The sequence below is a fragment of the Microtus ochrogaster genome, chromosome 2 (assembly GCF_000317375.1).
Source record: "Microtus ochrogaster isolate Prairie Vole_2 chromosome 2, MicOch1.0, whole genome shotgun sequence".
Classification (NCBI taxonomy): Eukaryota; Metazoa; Chordata; class Mammalia; order Rodentia; family Cricetidae; genus Microtus; species Microtus ochrogaster.
In genome coordinates this window covers 71,688,077-71,712,044 of record NC_022010.1, presented here as the reverse complement: position 1 = coordinate 71,712,044, position 23,968 = coordinate 71,688,077, and the positions used below count along the sequence as shown (strand labels likewise).

The following is a 23,968-nucleotide window of genomic DNA, read 5'->3' as shown; positions in this document are numbered from 1 at the left end:
AGCTAGGGCCTATGGTACCCCTCTCTTCCCTCTCTAGATTATAGGTTATCTCTCAAGAAGAACTTTCTGGGAAGGATTTATAATAAAATCGTGGAGGAGGGTCTTCTCTGCCCCTCCTCGTCCATCTTTCTAACCGTCCAAGGAATATTTGTCAGAATTAGATCTGTTCTGAGAGGAGTACAAGGTCACGGGGAACAGCTCAAAGAACACAGAGAGCAAGGGCTCTGATGGTCTAGCTGGGTGTCTGGTGTGTTTCAGTGTAATTCATACTCCATCCCAGGACACCACTGAGGGGGACAGGGTGCTCTTCCAGTCATGCTGCGGAGACCAGAGGCACCGTTTCCAGCATTGTCACTGGGTAAATGACAAGGGTCACCCCAGTCCGTGTGACTTTCCTAACACTTATTACACAGCGCTGTCAGGATGTGATAGCATTGTTGTCTGAGACAACACTAGTGAGGTCACCAGCTAACCACAGCAAACTCTAGGCAAAGCGCTGATAGGTTATCAGACCTAAAGCTCAGAATGACAATGATCCTATCAGGACCACCACTGTCCCAGAGGGTCAAGATCTTACAGTGTTTCTAAGATAGGGTAGCAATCTGACCGGAGAATCTACCCATTTTCCCCAGTTATCTTTTAAGTTATTCTACACAATGTTTTTTTATCAACCTGCAAGATGATAGTGCAGATGCATTCAGAACTTCCTGATGGATTAGCCAACTCCAGGGTCCCTGCTTCCGTGTTTAAGCCTATTCGGTACTGACAGCCATTGCCACCCGCTGATGCTGGGGTTGAACCCACAGCCTTGTGCATGCCAGGCAAATGTTCTACCACTGAGCCAGCTGAGCCAAATTCCCCCACTGAGCAAAGTTGAGCAGACAGAGGAGTGATTTTGGAGTCACTTGTAGGAGAGGAAAAGTAGAAAGAAATTACAAGGTGGACTTTAGCTGACTCGTAAACAAACCCTACGGCTGAATGTTATAGAAACCATATGAGAGAAGCAGGTACTCGTGTGTGTGTGTGTGTGAGAGAGAGAGAGAGAGAGAGAGAGAGAGAGAGAGAGAGAGAGAGAGAGAGGAGAAACAACCAATTTTTGACTTGTTCTAGGTCTAAGACATGTTTGTAAGCTCAGTTCTGTACCGTGTGGTTACTTATCTTATGTGGCGCCTCTCCCATCCACCAGGCTGCCACCTCTGTCTAATCCTCCCTAGTATTTAAACAGCTAATCTAGTGATGGTGACTTCACAGTGTGCAGATTGCTGAGTGGTTGGAAGCGACCTGTACGACCTTCACGACTGTTTATTGGTGTTTCTTTAGTATCCAATATAGGACTTGTCCCTTGCTAATAATTAATGCGTGTGCTGAAGTCATCTCCAAAGGGAATAAATAGGTAAGGGTCTCTGTGGCTAGCATGTCTCATGACAATGTAAAAAAAAATGGAGAAAAGTTGTTTTAAAAACTGGTTCAGGAGGATGCCTATATGTTCATCAGGCGATGAAAGGAGACAGAGACCCAAATTGGAGCACCGGACAGAAACCTCAAGGTCCAAATCAGGGGCAGAAGGAGAGGGAGCATGAGCAAGGAACTCAGGACCTTGAGGGTTACACCCACACACTGAGACAATGGGGATGTTCTATCGGGAATTCACCAAGGCCAGCTGGCCTGGGTCTGAAAAAGCCTGGGATAAAACCGGACTTGCTGAACATAGTGGACAATGAGGACTACTGAGAACTCAAGAACAATGGCAATGGGTTTTTGATCCTACTGCACATACTGGCTTTGGGGGAGCCTAGGCAGTTTGGATGCTCAACTTACTAAACCTGGATGGAGGTGGGCGGTCCTTGGACTTCCCACAGGTCAGGGAACCCTGATTACTCTTCAAGCTGATCAGGGAGAGGGACTTGATCGGGGGAGGGGGAGGGAAATGGGAGGCGGTGGCGGGGAGGAGGCAGAAATCCTTAATAAATAAATAAATTTAAAAATAAAAACTGGTTCAGATTGATGCATATGAATCTGAAGACTTGTGACGTGTGTACTTATCTATCCAACACATTTCTACCAGAATCCTAATATGTGCCCAGTTCTGTTCTAGATAATGGTAACTAAGAACCCCTTATCAACGTGGAAGCAGCGTCACTGTGGGCCGAGACAGGCTAAGTGTAGATATAGTGTATGTCAGAAGGAGTCAGCTGCTATAGGACATGGACGGTGGAGAAGGATTCCGGGGTGCAGGAGTCGTGCTAGACCTCTTAGCAAAACCAGCAACAATACAGCCAAAGCTGTGAGATTCAGTAGCTTGCATATGCAGGTCCGTCATCCCCAACAAAATGGGCTTCGTTAACCTTGTCTTTCTGGAAGGGCACAGAGGCTGATGATAACCCAGTCAGGCAACAGGCTTGCCTGGGGCTGGGCCAGCTCCACAAACAGTTCAACCGGCTCTCTAGCTATCAGGACGTTGCACCCGGTTTCTTGAGTTAAAGTTTATTGAATATCAACTTACGTAAGTGTGGACCCTCACTCTGCTGTCTGTGGGAGGCGCAGAGCACGTTGGCTCTGTATTAAGAAGCTTCACATGCACTGGGGCTCCCAGTTTTCTAAGCAGTGCAAACCCTAGCGACAGCTCTCCAGGGGCTCCTATCCACAGTCCCTATTTACACTCCGAAATCCCCAACAACTCCCAACACTGCAAGCTTTTGCAGGACACTCACCTTGAAGCAAATCAGTCTGAGCGGAAATCATTTGAAGGTCAACTTAACTGGGTGTGTGCATCTGAAGTTATGTAGTTTTTATATTTATTTTTGGGTTTTTGTGTGTGCATGTGTGTGTGTGTGTGTGTGTGATGTAATGCATGTGCATATATGTGCATGTACGTGTGTGCCCACACATGCAGAGGCCAGAGAAGGACACCACATGTCCGGCTTTATCATTCTCTTCCACCTTATTCCCTTGAGACAGGGTCTCACTGATCCCAAAGCTAGACTGGTGACCAGCAACCCCCAGAAATTCTCCTCTCCGTGTCTCCCACAGTTCTGGGCTCACAGGTACATGTGTGGCCATCACCTGACTTTTTAGGTGCTGCTGAGGATCCCAGCTCAGGTCCTCATGTCTGCACAGAATGTGCTCTTCCATGCTGAGCCATCTTCCCAGAGCCTGGTTTTTACATTCCCTACCGACTGTGCTATTTATCTGTATCTCTGAAAAAACTACCTTCCATATTTAATCACAGGGTGGTGGGTCATATGGGTCAAGAATATATAATATGAGAATTCACACAATCATTTTTTTCCAGAATTCTCTTTTCTGCAGTGCATTTGGCCTGCACTCTTTACATAAAGGAACATAAACATATGCCATTTGCTGTTAGGACCTCGCTGCTGCCCCTGCTCTTCCCTTAGAGACAGGCATGAGTGATGGATGTTTCCCTGCTCTGATGAATGCAACAGGATTCCTTCTCTAGGTCTCTGGAGCCACAGAGGTTCTACCCGGCACGTCCATTCATCTTACTTTGAGCGGTTGTTTTGTGACATCTCTTCAAAGCCGTGGCTTCTGTCCTACTTCTCCCTAGGTAGAGTTCAGCCTTGGAAAGAAGTGCCATGAATGTGGGCGTCATTGGGTTTTCATCTGTAATCTTGGTTTTGTACTTTCTTTGACAGAAAATCACGGACTGAGTAATTAATAAGGGCAAGAAATTTGTTTCTCATAGTTTTGGGGGCTGGGCACGCCAGTATCAGATATGTTAGCTTCTCATAGGTAATTTGTTGATGCATTGTCCTGCGGTAGAAGGTGTTTCTTATACAGGAAGAAAGGGCAAGAGAGAAAGAAAAGAGAGAGACAGAAAGACGCACACACAGAGAAGAGGGAGAGAGAGACAGAGAGAGACACACATACACCCCCAGAGAGGGGGAGGGAGAGTCTGTATATGTTTCCTCTCCTCTTCCTAAAGCCACTTATACCACCATGAGGTTCCTCATCTCACACTGATCTAACTGTAACTACTCCCCAAAGGTCACCTATAAATACCATTAAATGTGAAGCTCAAGATTAAGTTTTAAACACGTGGATTTTTCAGGGATGCATTTAAGCCTCATCTCTAGCCATCCATCAGAGATGGGCAACGGAAATTGGGAGGAAGAATTTAAGTGGATGGCTAAGTACCCTTTCAGAATACATCTCACTCTTGTAAAGACAAGAGAATCCCCTGGGTGTGATGGCTAAAACCAGTAAGCGCCGCCAAGTCCAACGGAAATCCTCACTGTCCCAGCATTTTTAGGCAGCTTCCTCTTGGGTGCTTGCATGCATGGAAGTCTTGGGTTCAGTCTCCAGCATTTTATAAAGACTTGTCAAGATGACTAGTGTCTGTAATCTCAGCATGGCAGGAGGGTCAAAGTTCAAGGTCATTCTCAGCTATATAGTGTGTTCGAGGCCATCCTGGGCTACATGAGGCCATACCTCAAAAAAAACCCTTTTATTATATCAAGCAATTATCCTTTTATGTAAAAATTTCAAGACTTTTTATTATGAAGGGATGTTGAATGTTATCGAATGCATGGTCTGCACCTACTGAGATGAACCCATTTTTCAAAAGGTTTATTTTATTTTTATTAATTTGTATGTATGTTATGTGTGTGGGTTTGTGCATGTCAGTGCAGGTGTCATTTGAAGCCAGAAGAGGGCATTGGATCCTCTGGAACTGGGAAAGTTGTGAGCCACCTGATGTGGGAGCTAGGAATCAGACTCAGGTCCTCTGAAAGAGCAGCACCCATGCTTAATCTCAGAGCCATGTCTCCTGCCCACATATAATTTTAAAGAACTCAGACATTCTGTTGACGTGATGCATTGCATCTATAAATTTCCCTGTGTTGAATCATAATTGTAACTCCGGAAGGAAACCAGTTTGATAGCTGTGGATGACCATTGTGATATGCTGTTATATTCAAATCCTTGGTGCTTTGTTAATTTTTCATCTATATTCATCAGAAATATTGGTCTGTAGTTGGTGTGTCCTTTGGTAAGAGGGAAATACTGACCCCATAGAATAATTTAGGGAGGGCTTCTCTCTTTCAAGTCTATGAAGTAGTTTTGAGAAGAATTTGTGGTTTTCCTTTTAGACATTAACTCGTGCCTCTTTATGGGGAGGTTTTCTGATGGATGATCCTGGGAGATTCAGAATTCCATAACTCTTCTTTATTTCACATCCTCAATTTTCTTTCCCCACCTTCTATCCTAAACCCCTTCCCACAATATTGAGGCCCAAGCACTGGCATGACTTAGAAAAGATCGTGGGCAGACGCAGCTTCTTGGCATCTTCGGGAAAGTGAGAGACACAAGCTTGTCCCTGGTAAGAGCTCAGCCTAGTTTCCCTGCACCAGTGGGAATGGGAAGGCAGCAGGCTCACCTCCTTGATTCCTCCTTAGGGGTTTATACCTTTCTGTTTTTTGTTTTTGCTTTTTTGAGACAGAGTTTCTTTGTGAAACAGTCCTGAATGTTCTGGAACTCACTCTGTAGACCAGGTAGGCCTCGAACTTACAGAGATCCGCCTGCCTCTGGCTCCCGAGTGCTGGAATTAAAGCCCTGTGCCAGCACCGCCCGCTCTTGGGTTTATTCCTTTGCCGGAGAATCGGAGGTACAGGTGGGTCTGTTCCACTCAGTACCAGGTGAGCTTAAGTCTCCTCCAGCGCGAGGTGAGGGGGTAAGGCTAGGTAAGGTGAGAATTAGGTGCTGATGTATGTGATTGTGATTTAAAGGGCACTGAAACTTGAAGCTGTTCCAGAGAACGCCAAAGTGGTCAGGAAACTCGGTCTTTTCATTAAAATCCACAAAAGCCACAGGAAAGGCTATCATTGGCTAGGTTCCCAGGCCACCCGAACAGGCTGGGAGGTGGGGAAGACAAACCCCGCCCAAGCCCTGGGAGGGTAGAGTTGCCTCTGAGGTCAACTTCCAAGGCAACAGAGAACCAGTCCATTTCTTCTAAGGGTTCAAGAGGCAAGTTGCGTTCTTTAGCCTTACATCTTGGCCTGCGCATCAGGATTGGGGTCTGGGTACGAATCTAGAAGCACGAAAGCTGGAGGAAGAGACCAAAGATCTTAGATCAGGGGATAGGGACATAGCTCCTGAGGCCGGCTGGATTTCGCATCAAGCGAAACCTTCGACTCCAGAACCGGGGGTGGGGTGTCCTCTCGGAGGGGGCTTGGTAGCCCCTGCCACTCATCCCTGACAAGTGTCGAGGAAGGGTGTTTCACCATGGCTGAGGCCACGGAGCCCAAGGAGATCGCTCTTGGTCCCCAGGGGCAACCTGAAGCTGCGAAGATTGAGGGTCTAGAAGAACCTGGGACTGCAGACCCGGAGGGGCGGGAAGCGAGCAAGGGAACTGCAGAGGCACCCAGGGAGCAGGAAGCGGGCGCAGAAGCGACTGCCTCGGGCAGTGGGCCGGACGGAGGGATCGGGGGAGCGCAGGCGCAGGACCGGCAGACTGACCCCTGGACTGAGACTCCGGGCGCGAGTGGAGAGCAGGGTGAAGTTGAGGCTGCAGAACGAGACCCAGAGGGCGCCGGGGTCCTGCAGGGAGCGGAGGAGGAGCCGGTCGCCCAGCAGGTGCGAGAGCCGAGCCCTGGGCTCGGCGAGCCGGGCGAGGCCCGGGAAATCCCTGGGGCCGATCGCCAGCAGCCGGAGGACCCTACGAGCTCAGAGGCGTGGAAGGAGGTAGAGTCCAGTCTGGAAGAGCAGGGAGGCAGTGCACCAGGGTCGCAGATCAATACTGAAGCCCAGGGACCTGCAGGGTACAGCATGGACACAGATGCACCAGTAGGAGAGGCACAGGAGTCAGGGGGTGAGCATCAGGGTGGAGGGGAAAGCAGCTCAGAGCCCCAGGCTGAGGCGACTGAGGTCGCAGCCACAAAAGTCGAAGAGCACGACCCCAGGGAGCTGGCGGGAACTCCCACCGCAGATGCCGCGGGGGAATCGGGAGCCCTGGGGAAAGACGGGTCGGAAGAAGCAGCTCCCGAGGAGGCCAGGGTAGACGCTGGAGAGAATGGGAAGCAGGGCGAACTCCAGGAGGAGACCGGGGAGGAAGAAGCGAGGCCAGAACGAGGGTTGGAGGGACGCTGTGAGGAGGGCGTCCAGGAGAAGCTCCCCGACGGCAGCCCTGATGAGGAGGAGGCCAAATCCACCCGGCACGACCAGTCCCAGGCGGAGCTCAGCATCAACAACCACCTTACTGAGGAGCCCAGCGCTCAGGGCGGAGAAGAATTGGAACAAGTGAATGGCCGCAGGCAGAATGGCCCCGCGTCCGAGGTGGGGGAGCCGGGACAGGAGCACGACATCACCCTCTTTGTCAAGGTAAATCCCGGGCGTCCCCAGGCCTAGGACTACCTTGTCTTTCTAATCTAGACCGGTGCAGAACCAAAACTGTGCACAGGCGCTTCCATCACCAGCCAGAAGGGACAGCTAAGATTTCGGAAACGTTAGGGCTGTGGATGCAGTTCAGTGGTAAGCCTGAGCGTCTGCCTAGCGTGTGTGAGGTGCCAAGTTTCAACACCGCAAAAAAGTCTGCGGCACGAACCTGCAGTGTAAAGTTTGGGAGTCAGGTGTTCGAGGGTAGAAATGTTTGGAAGTCCAGTTTGGGAGTGTTCCTAGTCCCTTGTCCTGGACATTCTAACTGGCCCTTCTAGTCCCAAGGTTATTAAAGAATTAGGAGGAAAACAAAAAGAGACCCACCTTATTGGTCTTCAAAAGATTTCTGCCAAAGGAACCTTTAGTCCTTGAAGTGGAAAAAAAAAAATGTGAACAGGTAGGTCCAACTCCAGACTTAACTCCCAGAGGCCCAGGATTGCCCAACATTTTCAGCTGCAAAAAAGATACTTGGTTTTGACAGAGCAGATATGTGTGTTCAGGGGCCAGTGGAAAGCCCCTTATGCTTTCCGGTTTATTGAACATTTTTAAGATTTGCTTTGGAAGAATTAAAGATGCTGGAGATGACATCATGGTCTGTGTAGCAGGCTCCCCCTTTATTCGGGAAGAAAGCCCCGATTTCCTTTGTGATGGAGCCTGTAGACACATGAGGAGGAAGTTTTGAGTGTAAACAGGCATTTTTTACAAAGCTTCAAAAAAAAAAAAAAAGGACAAAGTCCAGCAGTGGCTCACACCAAAAGCTTTGTTTAAAAAAAAACACAAACCCAAAGTTCCTCCTGGGACCTTTGGTCAGACCCCAGGAAGCAAGACATAATAGGATGAAGAATGCAGTCCCTGTAGAACTCTAATCCTCCAGAAAATCTTTCAAGCTTATGGAAGCACTCAGGTCTAAACCTCCTTGACTGAGACTTTAATAAGTAAAAAGGAAAATGTTCCCAGGAGATCAACATCAGGATTTAGCCAAGCGTCTGGGTGGCTAGGATCTGCCTGTGTTTCTAAATGGTGAGATGGTTCTCACACTCTGCACTGTGTTAAAGACCCTAGGAGATGGTGAAGCATGATGGAGTCCAACCACATGCTGCAGGGACCAAGTGTGCAGGCGGGGTGACTGCAGTCTGCTTCCTCGGGGAGATTTTTCATTATTCTGGTCACATGGCTGCGTGATTCCAGCCAACCTGCTTGGGTTGCAGTTAGGACGTGAACTGCAGCTCTGACTGCTTCCTCTGCTTCGCTGCCTGACCCTCTTTAATCTGTTTGTTATAGAGTTTCAAGTAAACCCAACACAAACCCTTCGTGCCTCTGTTTCTGCCCTCCTTGCTCTCCGGCCTTCCGTTAGCATTGTGTCACCAATGGCACCGCAGTGCTGGCTATAGGAAAGCACTCGTCACCAGGGGAGAACCATATTCCTGGTCCTCTGAGCCTTGAACCTTTGCACATATTTCACCCTCTGCCCGAGTGGGGTCTCCCCCAAGAGTGCCCTGACCTTGCCTCCTCCACTTGGCTGTTAGCTGCATGCAGGAGACCCCCTGCTGTCTTCGTGTCCCTTTCCCTGGACAGATTAAACGCACCATTAATTACACCTCCAGTATGACTGCAGGTATGGAATTGAGGAACTGGCCAAATCCCGCCTCTGTCACTTTCTTGATGCTAGTTGTTTAATTTAGCAATAGTACCGGTACCTAGCCTCGGAGGCTATTAGGAAGTCTCAGGAAGAAATCCTGTAAAGCCTTGGAGTTGCGTGCGCAAGGCTCTGTGTAGCGTGGTGTCAATGCGCATGCGCACTGCTGCCCTTTCGCTCTTCCCTCCAGCTTTCTTTGATAAGGTGCTTTTCCCTCCCGCCATTTTTTTTTAAGGGAGACTCCCTCTAGGTACTGAATTTTCATTTGCTAGAGATTAGAATGTTATGAAAACTCAAACAATGTATCTCTGTGGATATTGTGTTTGGTATAGGCAAAGGTTTGGGTAGCACTGAGGGAGCTCATCCATGGTCCGTGTACATAGGATGTGGGTTGGCTGAGGGAGCTTGCCCGTAGTTGGTGTAGGTAGGATATGGGTTGCCCCGAGGGAGCTTGCTCATGGTCAGTGTACTTAGGATATGGTTGGCTGAGGGAGTTCATCCATGGCCGGTGTACATAGGAGGTGGGCTGGCTGAGGGAGCTTGCCCGTAGTTGGTGTACATAGGATATGGGTTGGCTGAATCCAAACTCCCTGTTTGTCTTTACTCTTCTTTAAGAAAACAAATGGATTTCCCAATAGTGAGGTTGGGTAGCTTCTGAGGGTCACCTGAGATCCACCTCACGTTGATAAGGCCTCTTGGTTTCTGCTGATCCTTCCCATCGTTCTCCCTGAGGAATAAAGAAGGAACAAAGAAACCCAAAGCAGAAACAACAAAATCCTTTGTGTCACTATGTCTTCTAGATTTGATACATTGTATTGGAAACCCTGCCGTTAGGTCAGAATTACAAGTTGTTACCAGTTCAGGCTTGTCTAGTTCTTACCCAGCCTCCTGCATGTGGACTCTGCAGTCCACAGTGGCAGACTGACCATCTTTGTCCCTGCGTTAAGGCCTGTGCTTGCGGTGCTTTTCCTGGTGCCCAGCTGACCTGCTGAGCTCCCGGAAATGTTCTTTGAGGTCTGGCTTTAGGCTTCCCTGCACTGCACTTTGTCTGTATCCTGTCCATGACTTTTCCCCTTTTAGTGTTTTTCTTATTTTTCAAATATTCTAGCTATAATATTTTATATGTTATTATACACAAATTTATTTAAATACAATTTATTATACTATGTGCTAGATGGTGTCCTAATGACCCGGACTAATAATCACAACTTTAAGTGGGCTTATAATTTTGGTCATGTGGTAGATTGTATTGCTCATGTTATGAGAGTTATCATGTTAATAACTTGTCATTTATTTTATTCTATTAATATACAATGATGTATTCTTGTAAAGGAGCTATGGCCTTGTGCAGGATGTCAAGGAAGACTCCCTTGAGTTTTTGCTTGTCAAATTAATGGCTAATCATTAATTGCTAATCTTTTTTTCTTGCCTTAAAGAAGAGTTAACTAGGTTACCAAACTGTAGGGTGATCCCCAAATATATTTAGTAAGAGAGATACTTCTTGTCGTCACTCAGGACTAGGAAAGAGCTTCATAACAGCACACGCCGGGGGTGGGGGTGGGGCAATGATCAACAAACTGCATAACTACAGTGGTTTAATCCTCAGGGAAGTCTAGTTCACAACATTGTTTCCTCAAATCCGGCCTGTGTTCTCTGAAGCCGCGTTAGGGCTGGGGAGTCTGAGATATGGCTTTCCTGGCAAATTCTACATGACTTAGAAATCTTCCATATGATCAGTGAATGACCCTGAACTAGAGTCTAAGCATTCCCAAGTTGTATTTTCCTCAATCACATTTAACTAGATCATACAGGTGTAATAGAACCTGTGGACTTGCCTGGACCATCAGATGTGGATTTCAAAAACAAACAAACAAACAAACAAAACCCAAAAAACCAAAGAAACTGAAATCTCATGAAAGTAAAGTAAAACTCAAGGAAGATGTGGCTCTTGGCTATGTCATCAGAAGTGCCAAAAATAAATAAGCTAATCAAGAGACTAACAAGTACTTCAACACTACACAGCTGGACTGGATTATACCAGGACCTGCTTCTTAGAGACTACTGGTCGACCAGTAGGCTACCGCTCCCTGTGAACATTCCAGAGAGAACAAGTTGAGACCTGTCCTGTGGAACTTGGTCTCTAGGGAACCACCAGGGAAGATTCTTTTCCTCACAGTGTGAGTACTATGTGTTTGGAAGGAAAAGGAGCAACAAAGCACCCTACAACTCCCGTCTTTTCATTCTGTGTTTTCTTAGTCTCTTCCAAAACTGCTTTGAGAATGATGTACTCGTCATTGAAATGAGCAGTGTGGCTTAGCAGAGTGATATGGAGGATGAGAAATTTTGCTTCCCTCCTCCAACAGGACACAGTAAACATACACACTCTGCAGTGGGGTGGGGTGGGGTGGGTGACCATGCCCCCCACTAACCTGAATGAGATAGGGCCTACTTGATTCGGCCCTCCAGCTTGGCCCTGACACTGACTCATGCTCCTCCTCAGTGCCTGCTTTCTGTGATGGTAGATGAGCACCCAGACTGATAGTTTCAAGGTGACTAATAGTGAGAGAAGCAAGTTCTATACACAATCCTAGCCCCACCCCCAGCCCAACGTGTCCTTTGGAAGAGGAATAGGCTGTGTTCCCTCTGAGGACATCTTGGCTGTAGGGCCATGGATGCTGCATTCCCACAACATCGAGCAATTGCGTCTACCCAGCAAAATCTTTCTTCCAGTAGAGCTAACGCGGGTGACTGATGTTGGGAAGGGCACCAGGAGCTGTGTGCTCAGTAGCAGTTACAGGGGGCTGAAACAGCTTCTTTTTTCCTTATACAAGCAACAGGATGCGGCAGTTGGCAGTGTTAACAACAAGAGCAGGGTCTGACAATCTGGGTCCCTTCTCCTTTTGTCTCAGAAAGACGACCTCTCTCACCTGCTTCAGACCTTCACTGGAGAGTTCTGACACAGGCCAGCAGCCCTCTCCTCAGGCCCACTCCTTACTTCTTTTACCTGGAAGTGGGTTTCCCCTCTGTCCCTTTGGCTAGAGTTGGCTGACGGCCCCTGCCCGTCCAGACCTTTCCAAGACACGGGCCAGTGAGGAGACTAGTTGGTCCAGTGTCTGTACATCTGAAACCCAAGACGAGCTAGTCACTTCTACGTGGTTGAAGATATCAAAAGAAAGAAGAATATTTTAGGGCCACGAGAAGTAGATGAATTAAGGATTCATCAGCACCCATGGAGGTTTTCAGAGCCAGCCATGATTATCCCCAAATGACCTGTTTACGACCGCTCCTACTCAGTGACACCAGAACTGAGCCACTGTGACGGACACTGTCGAACTCAAAGCCTAAAATAGTTACTGCTGGATCCCCTAAGAAACAGTTTGCTGACCTCTAGGGATACCAACTCTGGGCCGGTGCCTGAGGCAGACACATCGCCATGTCCACAAAGCTGGGGTTGATTTAGATGCAGAAAAGGGAGCAGACTGTGGAGAATAAAGGACCCTCAGGTTCTACTAGAGTAGCAGGAAATATGTATATGACAGTAAGCATCTCACCGTGCTAGAAATTCATTTTCTGCACAAAAGTCAAGAGTTTTGATTTTAGTAAGGTCAGAATAAAACACAGCTTAAGTGTGTTCATATACAAACCGGAGCAGGAGGTGTATGTAGTCTATGTGGCTCTTTTGTGAAACATACTCTGCTTTTTTTTTGAAAAGATAAAAGATAAAAATTAGCATAGAGGAAAAAAGGAACATAAAATCTATAATACAATGAAAAACAAGTCTTCTTCTATCTCTGAGTAAGAGCTTTCCAGCTTATCTCCCTAGAGATAACTATTAAAGGTCTTTCCAGAGACATCTGCCGTGCATACCAAACTCGTATGCAAATCCCCTCAGATTTGCTCTTAAGAGCTTTGGAGAATTATGCCAATCCTTGAACTCCAAATACTTTTTGTTCAGAGTCTCTTGGGCACAGGAATTCTGGAACTGCTAGGGTGGGATGTAGTCAGGATGCTGGCTAGGGTGAAGGACTGACAGAGGCAGAGAAGCTCCTTCCAAGATGGCGGACTCACTTGCTTCTTGGTAGGAGGTTCAACTCCTCATCACATGGTATACTGTTGTGCTGTGTTTGGGTCTTCCAGCCTGGCTTGTGGCTGTCTCTAGAACAGGAATCCAAGGAAAATCAAAGAAAAGGCCGTAATGCCTTTTATGGTTTCATTTCAAAAGTCACACAGTACTGTGGCTGAGGACATAGCTCAGTTAGCGGAATATCTGCCTGGCACGCTCAAAGTCCTGGGTTTCATCTCTACCGTCACATAAACTGAACCTGGGATGTGGAAGCAGGGAACAGAAGTTCAAGGTCATCCTCCACTATATACCAAGTTTGAGTCCTGCTGGCCGCATACAAGACCCTGTCCCAAAAACAGAAGGGTGACTTGTAAGTTATTTTACTCATCAGACTGGAGTTACCAAGCCCACCCTTCAAGAGAGCGGTGCCACGCACCACCTTTTCAAGGGAAAGTCAGTCTTTGTGGATACCTAATTCAAACTCAATTCTATTTGTATTGTCTCTTATGAAACACATCGCTTTATTTCAGTATGTTAGCAGGTTTTTAGAAATCATCCTTCATGCTTGTTGAAAATGCCCTATTATTGTCATGATGGCTGTACTCTGTGATCAATCCTTCATGCGTATGCAGGTGTTTTCCTTTTGTGATACTCTAACCAGCACTGTACTGAACACCCTTTCAGTCAGGTAGCAACACCTGGAAGTTAAATTTTTAGGACTGGCATTGCCAGGAGAAAAGGGATTTGTGTGTAGCCTGTGCTAACCTTTACTGATTTTCCTCTTCCAAGATGAGCTATGCAAGTTGCTCTGACATCTTGCCGGTGCTCTGCTTTCCCCATGGCCTTCCCCACTCAGGTCCTGAGTTTTCAAACACTTTGACTCCGGAAGATAGAAATTATGGTGTCATTTAATTCAGGTGTCTGTTTATGATGCAGTCGGTGAGGCTGTTTTCCTGTGTCTGAATCTCCTGCCTCCTGCTTCCTGGGGCTGATTGTATAGGTCCTCTGTCTGATTTCAAACAGGCATGGGTTTTATTCTTCCTGACTTTTGACCTAAACGAATCAGATGTTTGTCTGTCTTCACACGTGCCCTGCTTCCTTTCATGGGATGTTTTGGCTGTGGACTGGGGTGACCTGTTCTCTGGTCATGTCTTACCATCGGTGCTTGGGAATCAGTGTAGGCTACTCTGGCCTGGATGTCTCTCACTTCATTTGCTGCCATGTGTAAGTGCTCTCTGGTGTGCTTGTTACTTCTCTTTTTTTAAAAATATTTATTTATTTATTATGTATACAATATTCTGTCTGTGTGTATGCCTGCAAGCCAGAAGAGGGCACCAGACCCCATTACAGATGGTTGTGAGCCACCATGTGGTTGCTGGGAATTGAACTCAGGACCTTTGGAAGAGCAGGCAATGCTCTTAACTTCTGAGCCATCTCTCCAGCCCCACCTTGTTACTTCTTAAATGCCTAGGGGTTCCCTCTTCCACCCTCCATGTCTCCTTTTGGTTTAAATCAGCAGGAATGTTTGGCAAGCAGATGGGTGGGGGTTTTGGGCGGGCACCTGGAGACAACCGGCTGCATGTTTGTTGTTTGTGTTTTGCTCTGTTTTTGGATGTGGGATGCAGCAGCCCAGCAGGGAGAAATCTTTACTGGTATTCTCAGTCTCCTTCTCTGCAGGACCCCTACTGCATCTCAAGCCACAGTAGGTTGCAGGGATGAGATAAGTGATCAGAGCAGGGCAACTGCTGCTCCCATCCCCGAGGTTGAGGTACACACAGTGTTCTGATGTGGCACTGGAGCAATGGCCAAGGTCTTGCATCACAGCCATCGTGAGTGTTGGAGCTTCCCAGAACAAAGGTGTTCTTGGTCTGGATATGCAGAAAATTAACACTTTTTCTGATGCCTTTGGTGTCAGGACCTTGGAGGCCAGTTCAAAAAAAGCTGGGAAGATGCAATCTTTCCCCTCCCCTCCCCCCGACTTTGTTTTCTTTGTTTGAGCTCCAAGCCGAAGGCCTTCTACTCTGCTCCCATGTACAATCAGGCTGCACGAAGTTTTAGGTTGCGCTCAATGGCTTCTCAGCATCATTGAATTCCCCAAACAGAATTCAATACTCAAGAAAGCTCAAAGGTGGCAGCAATCAGATATGAGGGGCCGGTCTTCGTTCACTGACATTTTAACCGATGTATTATGACTCCGAGTTGTAAGTGGCAGCCCTGATGGAAGAGTTGCTGCAGATGCTGGGGTTGCTAAGATGAGGATGTTGTTCATAGCTCTTCCTGTCACTAAGTGTAAGAGTACAGCTCCACTGCTCCCAGGAATCACTGAAGCTTTCTGGTGTGTTCACGTTAGCCAAGGGCTGAGTGGATGGGTTCTCACAGTATGGTGGGTTAGATAAAACTCTGTACCGGGTGTTTTATTTAGGCCACCATGTAGCTCCCGAGTCATGCCATAGAAACTTATTAGCTTTGAACGCTCGGCCTGGCTTAGGCTCCTTTCTGGCTTGCTAGCTCTTTCAATTTAGATTAACCTTTTTCTCTTTATCTACCTTTTGCCTCAGGGATTCTTACCTTTATTTCCTTCTGTATATCTTACTTTCATTGCTTTTCCTGTCTGTCTGTCTGTCTGTCTGTCTGTCTGGTGGCTGCCTGGCTTCTGGCCCCAGGCATCTCTCCGGGTTCTTTCCTTTCTTCTTTTCTTGTTCTTTTTCTACTGGAGCCTAAATTTCTTCTCCTACTGTTTCTTTCTGCCTGCCAGTCCCGCCTACCCTTTCTCTGCCTAGCCATTGGCCATTCAGCTTTTTATTAGACCAATCAAGTGCCTTAGGCAGGCAAGGTGGAATAAAAGCAACACATCTTTACATAATTAAACAAAGGCAGCATAAACAAATGTAACACATCTTTGCCTGGTTAATATTCCACAGAATGACTCTGTATTCTGTAACATGCTGGCCACTGAGAAATAGGATTTGGTTTTCCTCCCTCTGAATCTGATTTGACTTTTTATGCTCAGGTAAGGTCTAAGCTGCCAGATGCTTTGTTAAGAAGCAGATGTGTGCACAGCCCAGGTCAAGCACAGCCCCAGGTTGCTGTCCCCCAGCTGCTGTCTCAGTGCGAGGTGCTTTTTACTGCTGAAGATTGTGTGGCTCCTGGCTATTCGCTGGTGACCCTGAGGTCAGCATGCTGGAGAGACCCCCTTCAGGCAGTCCATTTGATGGTCTTGGCTGAACTCAGCCTACAGCTGTGTCCACAAGGCACTGAACACCGTGTGAAGCCACATCATCTTTCCCACGACTAACCCAGGCCTGGGCTGGGTACCAACCAGCTTATCAGAGCCATGCGGGGTGCAAGTATCACTTGGACGACTGTGTCTAAACAACCCGGCAGGACTGGCGAGTCGACGCAGAGGGTAAAAAGCACTTGCTGTCCAAGTTGGAAAGCTGAGTTGGATGCCTGGGTCCCACAAGGTGGCAGGAGAGAACCAGCTCCTGTGGAACTGTCTCCAGACTTCCACGTGCATGCTGTGGTACGCGTGCAGCTGAACACGTAGGCACACATCCTGTTTCTAAAACATCATGAGAGCTAACAAAACCATCATTTGAGATTCCCAACTCTGGGATAGCCTGTGACGTGGCAGTTGGTGATGGGTATACGTAAGCTCATATCTTTTCTAGACTGGTCAAGTATGAGCAGATAAGAAGAAAGGGCCCAGATTGGAGGGATGGAAGGGGCCAGGGCAGTAGCAGGCGGTGTGCAGAAGAGGTGGATCCAGTCACTCTCTGTCTTCCTATTCGGTTTCTACATTTCCCCCTCACAGTCAGTCTGGGGACTGAAATACGCTGTCACTCAAGAGCTTAGTGTGCAGGGTGTGTAGCGGTGGGCTGCGTTAGCAAGCAGGCTTTCAGGACAAGGTGTTCCTTTGTTGTCATAATTCCTTGTGAGAATTTTACAAGGAAATAAGCTTTTCATCTCCATGTAAAAGCTCCGGCTGGTATTGGGCCATATTATTAACTCAGGATTAAAAATAGCCCTGCATTTTCTGAGCTTAATTCACATAAGGAAAAAAATGTCAAGGGACATTTTATTTGTTCGCTTACTTTTCATGACTTGATTTTACTTGCTGTGACAAGGAGCACCGGCATCACTAAGCGTTTGAAAGCTGAAAGCTATGTGGTTAGGCAATTAAGCTATGTGGGTCAACTCCTTGATCTCTCTAATAATAAATTAATCATTACAACAGTTGACAAGAATAAATACTATACACAGTTTAGACTATATTTAGGATGAGGGGGCTGTTTGAAAAGTAACTTCTGAGTTTTGTAGTCTTGAAATCTAAAGTGTATTTAGTAGTGGGTTAGAGCGCTGTTGAGCAGAATCAGTTCTGAGTTAAATGGGGAGGCGGCTTTCGTCCTAATAGAACAGAATTCCCGAGTAACCTGCAGACACATTTGACCAACAGTGAGGGGACAAAGCACTGGCTCCCCTCCTTACTGGGACTGGCTCACTGTGCAGACTTTCATTTGAGAAGGGAAAAAAGCCCACTAGATTTTTATTTTTGCTGAAATAAACCTTGCTTCACTTAGAACAGTTTTCCCTTTTATGATCTTAAGAGAAGTGTGATTTCTGATATATTTGTGTGGTGTCACTGTCAAACAAGACAGTGAACAATACTGAGGGTGTGTGGGTGGCCACATGAGGCCACCGTGGCTTCTCTTTATCCTCCTCAGGTGGCAGGCGCCTGCCCATCTAGCTATTAGCTCCTTGCAGAGGAAGGAGCTTCATCTCTGCCTCTAGGTTTGGTTGCTTGTTGCTGTCCCAGCTGGGGCAGACAAGGGACAAGAGGGACACAGAGCCAGCCGGGTGGTTTCTGTTGCTGTTTGTGAGTGTCCCATCCCCTCTCTAAAGAAGCCGGAGACTTTCCAAGGTGTCTGCAGACATCTTTCTGTGTAATGCCTGTCCTCTCTTTCTCCACTTCAGGGTGGTCTGCTTGGGTTACCCACAGCGGCCCTACCCTGTTTCTCACTGCTGAGGGTACAATGGAAACTTCAGCAGAGGGAACGGGGAGGGAGAGTGTAGCCTTGGGGGTGGGTCTCTCAACAGCAATGCCATGGCACAGCTTGCCCTCAGTCTGCCTGGGAGACTCACAAATAGGAATTCCAGAACACGAGGGGGAGGAATCAGGTTCTGAGGTCTTCGATGCCAGCATCTCCCCAGAGCCCGGTATTTATTTCATGGTCTCGGCAAAGGTGTTCTTGTCCCCTCCAGCAATGGTGAGCTTAGTTGGCAGATATGACGGTATGCATGATATTCTAGTTGGGGTCCCATGCTTTTACCTCACACTGTCTGTTGCCATCCTTAGGGTTTGTATGTGCGTTGGTGCTCTTGGGCTCTGTATCCTCCTTGATCAATTTTGGGTTCGTTTGGACACTGACACAAAAGTTGTTTCTTTGGATGTTATCACAGAAGATGATTCTGTACGGCACTGTCTCCATGAAAAAGTCAGTCTGTGGATTCTGCTCACTCCGCTCCTGTCGGATTATACCCTCTTCGAAAGCATGCGTCCTCCTAAGAGGCTTCCATGGGTGTTTCCCTCTGAGAGTTTAAGCCTGAAGTCCAGAGCTTCAGGACTCTAAGCCTGCGGTGCACCTTACCCTAGGTGACTAGCTTTTGGGTTTGTTAAATTTGATAAAGCTCTTGCTGCCTGCACTAACAGTGTCTGAATAGGCAGATGTTATTCAGATGTTATAAAAGAATGATAAACATTCCTGTTCTTATTTGGTTTATTCATAAGGACAAGTTTACAGAGTGTGTGTTTGGCTATGTTTCTCAAACATTCTCCACTGTGGGTGGGAGCTCTGGGTGTTTAAGGAGACCAGAGACCCTGTCAGGAAGAGTCTCAAACACTGTCCGGTTATCCTCAAGGGGACCAGAGACCCCATCAGCAAGAGGGGAAAGCATGTCAAAGTCCAGAAACGGATACTCATCTGGTGGGCTTGCCCTCTCCTCTGGGGCTGTTGTCATTGTCCCCTTGTCCTTGAAGATCTGTTGCTGCATCAAATGTGTGGGCAGATGTCTGTCCAGAGCCCACGGAGGCTGGGACAGACACTGAATGCCCAGAGCTGTGGTTACAGACACTTGTGAGCCACCATGTCAGTGCTGGGAACTGAACTCTGGTCCTCTTGGAGAGCTTAACCACTGAGCCACCCTTCGTCCCCTGAAACTTTATTTTTAAAAATATGGTGTGTTTCTAAAACAATGTAGGCCCAGAGAAAGCTTAGCCCCTCACTCTTGTCCCTGAAACCCCCTTGTTTATTTGTTTCTCCTTTTCTTTTTTCTTTCTCTCTCCCTTCCTTCCTTCTTTCCTTCCTTCCTTCCTTCCTTCCTTTCTTCCTTCCTTCCTTTCTTTCTTTTTTTTTTTTTGAGACAGAGTTTCTCTGTGAAACAGCCCTAGCTATCCTGGAACTAGCCCGTAGAGCAGACTGGCCTCAAACTCACAGAGATCCACCTGCCTCGCCTCCCAAGGACTGGGATTAAAGGCGTGCGCCACCACCTTTCGGTGTCCCCTTGTTTCTTCTGCCTCTACCTTGTTTGCTCTGGAGGGAGAGGACAGAGCTGGGAGCAGGGCGTGGGTTTGCTGACTGTCCCTGTCCTTTTCAGTCTCATGCATCTCCAGTTGTCAGAGACGCTCCCATGTATTATATCCTGACCAAAGTTTTCCCTCCCGTCTCCACTCCAAGTCCCTCCTCTCTCCCCCAGATCCGCTGCTCCTCCATTTCTCTTCAGAAAAGAGCAGGTCTCCCAGGAGTATCAACCAAACATGGCATAGCAAGTTCCAATAAATCTAGGCACGTACCCTCGTATCAAGGCTGGACGAGGCAACCCAATAGGAGGGAAAGAGTCCCAAAGCAACTGAGAGAGTCATAGATGTCCCCACTCTCACTGTTAGGGGTCCCTCAAGGACACCATAACACATCTGCAAAGGACCTAGGTCAGACCCATGCAGGCTGCCTCTTCAGTCTCTGTGAGCCCCTATGAGCCCTGGCTACTTGATTCTGTGGGGGCCATGTTCTTGTCATGTCCTTGACCCCTCTGGGTCCGACAATCCTTCCTCCTCGTCTTCCGAGGATTCCCCGAGCTCTGCCTAGTGTTGGGTTGTGGGTCTCTGCATCTGTTTTCATCAGTTCAGGATGTAGCCTCTCTGATGACTATTATGCTAGGCTCTGGTCAGCCCCATTCTTTACTGAGATGGTTCTAGTCCTGAACCTAGCACCACAGATGTGTTTTGAGGGTCACTACTCTCAAACCAGCACAGACTGGGTATGAACATGTCCTGTGGTGTGCCCGTAGTGGCTGGGGCCGCCTCTGGATACTGGGACTGCTGGATATTTTCTTCTCTGTATTTGCTTCCTTAGGTTCGGTAGAGGTTTTCAGATAATAGTTCATGTCTGTGCCTGCCATTTCCTTGGAGGCCTTGTCATTTCAGATTCCCCCTTTCCACAGCACGAACGCATTCTCTTCCCTACAGCCTGCTGCACAAACACATCCTGCAGCTTTGTGAGCCACCCCAGTGTAGCTAGCGCAGGGAACATTATGGCGGTGAGACAAATTCAACTTCCTAGTCCCATTATAAAAGACGCTTACACTGGGCGGTGGTGATGCACACCTCTAATCCCAGTACTGGTGAGGCAGAGGCAGGCAGATCTCTGTGAGTCTGAGGCCAGCCTGGTCTACAGAGTGAGTTCCAGGATGACCAAGGCAGTTACATAGAAAAATCCTGTCTCAAAAAACCAAAAGCAGAACCAAAACAAAACAAAAACCAGAAGACTCCTAACATTGTTTTCCAGGCCTGCATCTTGCTGGAACACGAGAGCTTTTGAAGGTCCCAGTAGGAACATCTTCAGGGGTGTCCAACCTTCTGACATTGTAGTGTGATGTTGACATTCACTAACCTGTTGGCTATCCTGAGACTCCTGGGGACTGAAAGCCATGACTGGATATATATTTTTCCAGACAAAAGATACTTCAGGGGGTTGAGGTTGGCGTGAGCTTGGTCCTTTGGTCCAATTCTCAGCCTCTGTGGGTAAGAGCACAACACTGACCCCCCACCTCTGCAGCGGCCGCTCGAGTCCACCATCCGACCACGTTAGGTTGCTACCACGTCGCATTTCCCTCAAGAATGGACTCCATGTCTCCCCTCTGTGGTCATTTGCTGGTTCTGTATCCCAAAATATTTGCAAGTTGTTCTGTGCATGAAGCGAGATTTTCCCATTTTCTCTAAATTCCAGTTTCCCGAGGCTTTTTAAAATAAACACAAATGGAAATAATGGGGACTTTTGGTAAGTGGGCTCACCTAGGTTGTAGCCAGGACATGAAACAGATGGTTTGGAAAATAGCAGCCCTCTCCTTGCACGGTGTCAGTGAGTCTATTTGTATGTGGAAGTCAAGGTAGCTCTGCCTGACGCGGGGCAGCTACAATCACTGTGTCGTGCGCAATGAGTTAGGGGCATGAATCTCTGGATGCCTAGCTTCTACCCCGCTTTGAAAAGGTGAGTCTGCACGTAGTGTGTTCTTTGCCTGGGTTTGGGTTTCAGGCAACTGTGTCAAGCTGATCCCAGGTTGGGGAACCCTGAGACAGGGTCAGTCCCTCTCCTCCTCTATTCCCAAGGATGAGGGCGGAGGTGGAGGGTCTGCCAAAGAAAGCAGGTGACACCAGGAAGACTTCCTTCTAGCCCGGGCTGTGTGTTGGCCTTGGCCAGCTGGTTGTGTTTCTCCTTGTTGAGCAAGCAGCTGATCGCACTGGGCCTTGAGCCAGAGCCCTTCTCCTTGTGTTGGTCAAGCCAGGCCAAAGTTGGAAATGGGGAAGGCTAAAGCTTCCAGATAATTCGGTATTGTCTGAAGTATCCTGAAATGCTCCATTGAACTGTCAATGCCTACAGAGTGGTGCTGTGTTCCCCGACAAAGAACTTTGAAGTTTTGTATATTCATCTTCCTAAACCAGAGCCCTTGAATGTAGAGATTTAACTAGCATAAGCTGTCGAGTGACATCTGACTGCTCAGAGTGGAAGAGTACTCCTTCGGGACAGAGTTCTAACAACATTTGGTGATTTCCCCGGCCCCATTTCTAGGTACCACACTTCTTTTGTAAACGTCACAACTAATTTTCTGCTTTGAAAGCTTGCCATCACCTTCTGGTATGTTCTACATGACATGACCTCACTCATGGCTGGTTAACCTCTGCACCTTCTCACCAGCAGAACCACAGCCTGGTTTGCTCCCTGAGCTGGTGAAACCTGGCATATGGTTTAGTCAAACAGGCTTGTTTTAAAGTCTCTGCGTGTCTGCAGACTCGAGGCGGTTGACACAGCCTGGGTGTCTGAAACATGAAGCTGTAGACAGACTTGATGACAGAGCCCCGCCTCCCTCTGATGTCACCAGGCTGGGGTCCCACCATGCACCCTGCTGTCATCTCTCACATTTTGTTAGAGCGGCTCATTTATTTTTAGGTTTTTGGTTGTTTTTTTTTTTAATCCTTGTCAAAGTTCCTCATTAAATAAGACAACTTCAGGATAAACTAATTACCCAACTGACTTGACGTGGCTCTTGTTCTACTCGTGAAAACAAAGGAAAACTAGTCAAGGACTATGCCGCTCATGTGCCCCATTAAGTACTTCAATCCCAGGAGTGAATGAGCAAAAGACCTCCAGGCTGCTGTGCTGTGCTGATGAGATTGTTTTGTGGTTGTCCTTCAGTGTTGGTGACCAGCTGCAGTCATTACTACACGGTCTCAAAATGCCACTGTACAGTTTGGACAGAAACTGCTGTGTGTGTCTCTAGAGAACGGAATCACTGGGTTTTCCCACTCCCACCTGTGGGAAGGTGTGGAAGGGTCCCCCACATGGACTTGTTTGCTGTGTGTATGCAGAAGCCCCCCAAGACCATCCTCTCACAGGGACGCTAGACTCTTCTGTCAGATGTCCCTGTGGAAGATGGCCACTCTGAACCATCGTCTGTCTTTCTGCATAGTTCGCTAAGATTCAGGCTTGCAAACCATGGGAACATGTTTTAGGTAAATTCTTCTGAATCTCACAGATTTTATCACGTAGGTGATCATTGCCTCCTACACAAACTGCTAACCACAGAGCATTGGTTTCTAACGTCTTTTCAGGCTGAAAAGAAATCATTCCTAAACCCACACAGCCCAATCCCTGTCCCATGTCTTTTCCCTTCAGAGCCCTTCAGAGACTTCTGATTTACTGAGGAACGGAAGTTACTGTAGAAACGCTAGCTACCAGAGGCTAAGACTTCATACACTGGCCACTGAAATCAGCCAGAATTCCTTTGAGGCCCTGGGACCTTCCCCCTCTGTTAACAAGAAGCTCAGGGACTTTCATCTCCATAGTACTTGAAACATCACATAGGAAGAGACAGAGGGGGGGGGCAGTACCCCCACCCTTGCCCCGCCACCGCCGTGGCCAGAAGCTCTTCCTGCCTGAAGGACTTGTGAATGAGGAAGGGAATTCTGAACACATCTTGAAAGCTGCATTTGGAGACACTCCGGTTTCCGTCACAGGGTATGCCCTGCCTGGCATATGGCGCGTCCCTCTGTGCTGCTCACTTGGCTCCGCCCTGCCCTGTCTCCACTCTCCAGTTTCAACGAGAGCTGAGAAATGATGAACAAATCAGGAATTGGTATTTTCCTAACACACCTGCTGGTCTCAAAGTCAGCATGTGTTTTTAATAGCATGCTGTAAGGGCCCAGATGTGTTTGGGATGGGGTGTTAGCAGTGTGGAGGACAGAAAGACAATGTCCTCCTGAGGCTCTCAGCACAATATGGAAGGGTTGGGTAGGGAGACATTTTGTTCTAGTTTTCCTAGACTTT

At 47.8% G+C, this 23,968-nt stretch overlaps 1 protein-coding gene across 3 annotated transcripts in view; it reads left to right on the top strand.

Moving 5' to 3' along the window:
* The first annotated feature begins 5,986 nt into the window (after positions 1-5,986).
* The window catches only part of Clic6 (chloride intracellular channel 6), a 66,283-nt gene continuing 48,301 nt past the window's right edge, over positions 5,987-23,968 (top strand). For all 3 annotated transcript variants that reach the window (XR_003378592.1, XM_026788702.1, XM_005345181.2), the window contains exon 1: positions 5,987-7,338. Coding sequence is in view for 2 of the 3 variants with exons in the window: in XM_026788702.1 (XP_026644503.1) it covers positions 6,244-7,338 (1,095 nt within the window). In the remaining variant the exon portion in view is untranslated. The remainder of the gene's footprint in view (positions 7,339-23,968) is intronic.